Source organism: Dama dama, chromosome 1, assembly GCF_033118175.1.
Source record: "Dama dama isolate Ldn47 chromosome 1, ASM3311817v1, whole genome shotgun sequence".
NCBI classification, from domain to species: Eukaryota; Metazoa; Chordata; class Mammalia; order Artiodactyla; family Cervidae; genus Dama; species Dama dama.
The window spans coordinates 65,524,182-65,531,273 of NC_083681.1; the positions used below are offsets into that span (position 1 = coordinate 65,524,182).

General features: G+C 49.5%; 1 protein-coding gene across 9 annotated transcripts in view; it reads left to right on the forward strand.

Moving 5' to 3' along the window:
- Positions 1-5,499, forward strand: part of PRR5L (proline rich 5 like) — an 82,290-nt gene extending 76,791 nt beyond the window's left edge. For all 9 annotated transcript variants that reach the window (XM_061152121.1, XM_061152112.1, XM_061152127.1 and 6 more), the window contains one exon: positions 2,470-5,499. In XM_061152121.1, coding sequence (XP_061008104.1) covers positions 2,470-2,864 — 395 coding nt within the window. In that variant the 3' untranslated portion in view covers positions 2,865-5,499. The remainder of the gene's footprint in view (positions 1-2,469) is intronic.
- Positions 5,500-7,092: the final 1,593 nt, after the last annotated feature.

Consider the following 7,092-nt stretch of genomic DNA (forward strand, 5'->3'; position numbering starts at 1 on the left):
TCCCAAAGAAGGGCATGAGGACCCAGCCTCTTGTCTGGCTCTGCTGGAGGCAGTGTTTGCCACTGCCTGAGTTCAGAGAGTCAGCTGGCCCAAGGGCGGTGACGGAGGCCTGAGACACAGCGGCGTGTAGTAGGGAATGTCTGGGCACTGCCAATTAGGGTTTCACAGGATTGGGCTGAGCCTCAGTCTTCCTTATCTGACCAGTGGGGATGATGAGAGATGTCCTAGTGTTTCAGAGGGAGATTGGGACTCAACAGTAAGATAATGGATGGGAAGACACTCAGTAAGCTCTAAATTCTATGTATTATTACCTGGTTCTGAGAAATAATTGCTGTTACCACAGTTTCTAGGGGCTCCAAGCCAATAGTCATGGTGACTTAGTCCTAAGGGTTAGTATTTTATTCTCTTGTCATTGTATATACATATTTGTGTATGTGTATCTAGTCACACATGTATATGAAAAGTTGTGTCTGACTCTTTGCAACCCATGGACTATACAGTCCATAGAATTCTCTAGGCCAGAATACTGGAGTGGGTAGCCTTTCCTTTCTCCAGGGGATCTTCTCAACCCAGGGATCGAACCCAGGTCTCCCGCACCACAGGCACATTCTTTACCAGCTGAGCCACAAGGGAAGCCCTTATATGCATATGCATATGTGCATGTATGGACATATAAGACCATCCAGTGATGGGACCTGCTGAGAATTTTGCAGATAAACATGGCACCCTCACTACAATGCCCATCAAGGCGCATGAGCTTTGCAGGTGATGACTGCATGTTTCAGGGCCTCCAGATCCATGGGAAGAGCCAACAGTAAACTAGAGCAGCATGGGCTGAGTGACCCAAGGCCAGTCTGTGACTGGCGAGTGCCGTCTTCTCTCCCTTTAGAGACCAGGTCCCCCCCTCCACCCTTAGTTATCCTGTCAGGGGTGGAGGGAGCACCAGCGAGGCCAGGCCTCCCTCATTTATCCCCCTGGAATCCCCTGCTGAGAGAGGCATGTGTTAGGAGTCTTCCAGGTCTGAGGGATGGGGGGAGCTGGTGAAAGCAGTGACAAGTGCCAATGGGTTGGGCAGCTGGAAGGCTGGGGGTGTACACTGGCTGGAAGAGGGCAGAAGGAAAAAAGAGGCTTTGACCAGACCCCACCACTCCTCAGCCCTCTGTCCTCTCCTCCTCTGCCTCACTGGGGTCTTTCATCCAATTCGTGATGCTAACATGGTGCCTCAGTGGGATAGAAGGCTGGTGCCTATGGAGGAGGCTTTCCTGGGGCCTTGGGGATGCAAGTCTGGAGTGAGATGGCCCTTGTTTGCATCCTAGCTCTTCTACATTCTAACACCCCAGCTCTTCTACATTCTAGCATCCCAGTGCTTCTATGTTCTAGCATCCCAGCTCTTTTACGTTCTAGCACCCCAGATCTTCTACATTCTAGCATCCCAGTGCTTCTACGTTCTAGCATCCCAGCTCTTCTACGTTCTAGCATCCCAGCTCTTCTATGTTCTAGCATCCCAGTGCTTCTATGTTCTAGCACCCTAGCTCTTCTCCGTTCTAGCATCCCAGTTCTTCTATTTTCTAGCATCCCAGCTCTTCTACGTTCTAGCATCCCAGCTCTTCTACGTTCTAGCTGTGTCAGCATAGGCCAATTCCTATCTCTTTGATGCTCATATTATCTCCCACTTTAACTATGAAAAATGATCATAACTTAGGTTCAATTTTTAAGAGAATTCAAAAGGTGAACACATGTCAAGGTTGAGCATAGTTTCCAAAATGTGAGAATTTGAGAAGCAGCAGTTTTTTTTTAATAATTCATGCCCAGTGCTCTCTGCCTGCCTCCATGGGCCATTGACGGAGCCTCACCCCGATGCGAAAGGCTGGTTGAATCCAGAGTATCGACTGGAACAGAATGCAGGCCTCAGATCATCAACCTGCTGGGAGTGTTGGTGGTTCTGGTCCGTGACGATCCAGAGGATGTCCCACTGCCTTTGCTTTGATAGCCAAGGTCCCCCCAGTTAGCTGTTCCTCAAGACTTGAGGTTATGAGGTCTTTTCCACTTCCTCTGTTGACACTGCAGAGGGCTCATCGTGCTGAACAGAGCCCAGAGCATCTCTGGGTAGCTGGTCCAGCCAGTGCTCAGGTCTTCTGACGAGACTGGTTAGAAGGGAATTGAGGGCATATCCAAGGAAGCTGAGGCAGCAGCTGCAAATGTGAGGAGACTCCCTTGGAGCTCCTTGATCCATCATGGAACGTCCATTGGGACTTCTACTATGGGAGGGCATGTTGGCCATAGGCAGGATCAGGCATGAACAAAGTGAAGTTACAAGAGAAGCATAGATGTAGCCAAGTTCTTCCCTTGCGCTTCAGGGCTTCATCTAAAGCCGTTCCTGCCACCTCCCTCTTCCCCCAAATTCTTTAGGAGTTTTTGATACCCACCACCCCCACCAGATTACAGCCTTTGCTGGTCTTTCTCTTGCAGCCAGGCGCCACTCCAGGGTCCGGCCCAAGGTCACGCTCCTGAACTATGCCTCCCCAATAACCCCCATCAGCCGGCCCCTGAACGAGATGGCCCTGACCCCGCTGACGGAGCAAGAGGGGGAGGCCTACCTAGAGAAGTGTGGCAGCGTCCGGCGACACACGGTGGCCAATGCCCACTCGGACATCCAGCTGCTGGCCATGGCCACCATGATGCACTCGGGCTTAGGGGAAGAGTCTGGCGGCGAGGACAAGTGCCTGCTGCTGCAGCCCAGCTTCCCGCCGCCCCCCCGGCAGTGCTCCAGCGAGCCCAACATCACCGACGGCCCCGACGAGCCAGAGCAGGGGGCCACAGGCAGCCAGGAGGACTCAGAGCTGAACTGTGCTTCCCTCAGCTGAACCCCCGTCTCCCAGCACTCCCAGCTCCTGCCTGGCAACCAGGATGAGGGCAGCTGCATCCCCGAGGATCGCCGAGGGGAGCGCTTCCCCTGGGCAATGCCACCTTCTGCCTTTTCGGATGGATACAGGTTAATCTGAGTGCCCTAGGGGAAATTCCCATTGTAAGTTTTTTCATTTTCAGGATGGTGATCCCCTCCTTGCGGCCACACACATCTAACTGCCCAATGTCTGCCCTCTGTCTGCTTCAGCCTTCCCTGCTTGACTCAACCCAGATCTTCCTCTCTGGGCCTTTACTCTCAGATAGTGGACTGTCCGGTCCTCCTGACTGTATATCCCAGCCCCCCCGGCGTTCCTATAGCTGGAGGTCATCTGAACCACACACAAAGCCAGCAAGGATGTGTTGGCATGTGGAGTTCCCCTTGAGTCCTCATGATACAAAAGGTTGATGGGTGAAAAGGGGCAGTAGAGAGGTACCTCTTGTCTCTGTCTCGTGTGGAGTAAAAGTAGACTGCAGCCCCTCCCAAGCCTGACCAGGAATGCATCTTTCCTTTCAGTTTCAGAATTACTGGCAAAAGAGGGTTCTTCCTCACCTATATCCAGACCCTTTATACTGTCTTTGGCTTTTGGCCCAGGAGGGCCACATGGTTGGAGGAGCCCCATCTTTAATTAAGCCTCAGCATTCCCTTCCCAAGGCTTTCTCCCCAGCTCAAGGAATTAACCTTCCCGGTGGAATAGCTGGTGCCTTTCTCCCTCTTTTATTTCAGAAACTGACCCCTTTGCTGTCATCAGGGAGGGGCCAGCCGATACCAACTGACTAATCTGTTCCTGGATTTGACTTGAATTTTTTTTTTTTAATGTACATCGTTTCAAAAATAAAATTGCTTGCAAATATTTGCACGTAGATCTTGCACCACTCATTTCCCATGGGGGTGGGTCTTCACACAGAAAAATAGCAAACCCCCTAAGAAAGGAGATTAGGAGTGGTTCAGGGTGAAAGCGATCCATGGTAGGTGGGGCCCTGAGGCTACAGAGTTCTGGAAGCAGCTGAATTTGAGTGCAGTTAAGGCCTGTGTTTGTGAGTGTCATGGTTTATAGGAAAAAGTTGTATTGCGGTGAGGAGACTCAGCATGCCTCGGGAGCCGAGGGGTTGAGCAAAAGAGATGTCTCAGTGCTTTATATTCGGGGGAGCCAGGGGTGATGTGGGCAAGACCTTTTGGAGGAGAGGTTCATTCCCTGTGATTAAAGCAGTGCCTACAAGTGCCTGGAATGTCTAACCTTCAGGGTCTGGAAATGTTCTTTGGGGCAGCAGGCTTTGGTACTATTTATGTATAAAAAGTGAAAGCGTTAGTCACTCAGTCATGCCCAACTCTTGGCAACCCCATGGACTGTAGCCCACCAGGCTCCTCTGACAATGGAATTCTCCAGGCAAAAGTATTGGAGTGGGTAGCCATTCCCTTCTCCAGGGGATCTACCCAACCCAGGTGTTGAACCTAGGTCTCTGGCGTTGCAAGCAGATTCTTTACCATCTGAGTCATATAATATCTTCTCAACACTGCTTCTTCCATCCAGGTCTGGGCTTTTTATCTCCTTTTACCTCACTGTTCTTTTTGTATTTGTCTGCTGGCCCCCTGATAACAACTCCAGAAAAAAAAAAGAAGGCCCTGAACACTTCTGGCACCTTCTAGGTATCCTGTTAGTCTTTGGAAACTGTTTATGAAATGTCAGAGCTGTGAGCCAGCTTGGCTTCCAATACAGCAGGAGAGAGGATGAGGACAGTCTAAGCTGCCAGCAGAGGAAGAGACGTTCTAAACTCATCTCATCCTTGACGGTATTTCCCTTCTGGGTGAAGATTTGAAATATGACCAGAGTCGTGCTTTTGATGGCTTCTGATTTGGAAATTTTGTTTAAAAAGTTGTTTCGTTTACATCCTTTTAAGAGAGTGATGGAAGAAAACATACACAAAGGAGACCTTCTGAGAATTTCAAACAAAAAATAATCTGTGGATGTGTTGGGTAAAGTCCACACATTCACTAACATGCATTAGCAAATGGAATATCAGTAGGTAACATGTGATGATTTCTTTAACCGATGACTTCTGTCCTTATTGGCATACTTTAGCACTCGGGAATAGTCTTTACTGATCCCAGCAAAGTAATTAATTATGGTTGGGTTTGCTTTTTTAGTTTACAACATGAATGATATATATGCTTTTAAATGCTTTTTCCATATACTAAATGCCCCTGATGAGGACAGCAGTCATCAGTTAAATGTGTAAGCCCTTAGTGTACTTAATTGCTAATGAATGTTAGCTAGTTCACAACTGTACCTTTGATGTCCACACCTGATATTTGTGCAGTAAATACTTCACGCTGTACATAGAAAAACTGCTGATGTTTATGAGCATTCAGGCCATCAGAGCTATTGCAAGAGCAACAGTGGTAGTGTTTTTAACCACTGTTCCCCCCTTCATGAGAGGAAGATTCGTTTTCATTATTTAAGCTAGGATCTTTCTGTGCCTGAGGTTTAATGACAGGAAACAATCATGACTCTTAAACTCGTAGTGAGCTCAGAAACCAAAAAGCTTTCATGCTGTCTGTTTCCAAAACGGATTCAATAAACATCATTTTGTACGTTACTCTGTTCCCGGGCTGTGTGTCTTGATTGAATTTGCACGTGCGTCCATTTGCAAATTCTGAGTCTGAGCGTGTCCGGTAGACCTCTGCATCCTGTCTGCACACTCCCGGTGTAAGGAACCTGCCTTCTCGGCTGCTAGGTCCCTTTTCCTGTTGCCTCCATTCCTGGATTAGGCAGCAGCCTGACCTTAGCTGGTCTCCCTTGGGCTTTGCTTGCCATCCTCATCTGGCAAGTCATTTCCTGGAGGAACAGCCCGTCTGCCGAGGAGCTTGGAAAACACCAAACAGAGTCTGCAAAGGCAAGGTCTCTTCTGAAGCCAGCTTGGTCTCTTTCCTGAGTGTTTGACCTGGAGGGAGCCTTTGTAAGAGCCTTCAAAGAGGTGTATCCTGAACTGATTGAAAATCCTGGAGGAGGTCAAGGACAGTAGTCACACTTTTCAATGAGCCTTCAGAGACTGGAACAGTGAACTATGAATGCTGAGTGGTCTGTCTCGGTAGATTTCACATCTCTGGTACACGATCTGTATTCACTCATTCAGCCACTCATCTTTCCACCAAATATTTGTGAAACTGCCACTGCATTGTAGGCACTTGTGGGTGCTGGGCATGAGGTGATGGGACAGAAAACCCATGCGCCTGCATCTCTTGGGGCTTACCCTCCAATGGGGGAAGGCGGGCAGTCAGGTGAACACAGGCATTTCAAGTAATGAACAACACTGAATGAAATAGAATGGCAACACACAGTGACTAATGGCTGATGTGTGGGTGACCCTAGACCAGGTGGCTAGAGAAGGTCACTCTAAATTTGGGATCAGCCTTAAAAATCTGCTTTTGTTCCCGCTCAATGCCATAACAAATTACCATGAATGAGCGCTCGCTGGGCTTACCTGGTGGTCCAGTGATTAAGAATCCCCCTGGCAATGCAGGGGACCTGGTTAGATCCCTGATCCAGGAAGATCCTTCGTGCTGTGGGCCGACTGTCTGTGTTCCACAGCTACTGATCCCGCGTGCCTAGAACCTGTGCTCCGAAACCAGAGAGGCCACCGCAATGAGAGACCCACACACTGCAACAAAGGGTAGCCCCTGCTCACCACAACTAGAGAAAGCCCATGCGCAGCAACAAAGACCTACTGCAGCCAAAAAAAAAGGCAGCGTGCATTTATGATCTCATTCTGTAGGCTGGAAGTCTGACCTGGGTCTCATTAGGCTAGAGATCTAGGTGTTGGCAAGGCTGCGTTCCTCTCTGGAGGCTCCAAGGGAAGAACCCATTTTCTCACCTTTGCCAGCTTCCAGAGGCCGCCCATATTCCTTGGCTTGCGGCCTCTTCATTCATCTTCAACACTAAACTCGCAGCCATGGGTTGAGTCCCTCTCACGTTGCATCATGCCAGCCTCCATTCTGCTTTTGTCCACTCTTAAGACCCTTGTGATTCCACTGGGCCCACTGGGATAAGCTTTATGTCAAGATTTCCATGGGCCTCTGATTACCACTGCCTCTGCTGCCCCCTCTACTGATGTCTCAGGGAGGAAAGGCCAGCCTCGTGGTGTGCTCGGGACGCTGAGAAGCCTGAGCTGCAGCCAGCAGGTGGGTACCAG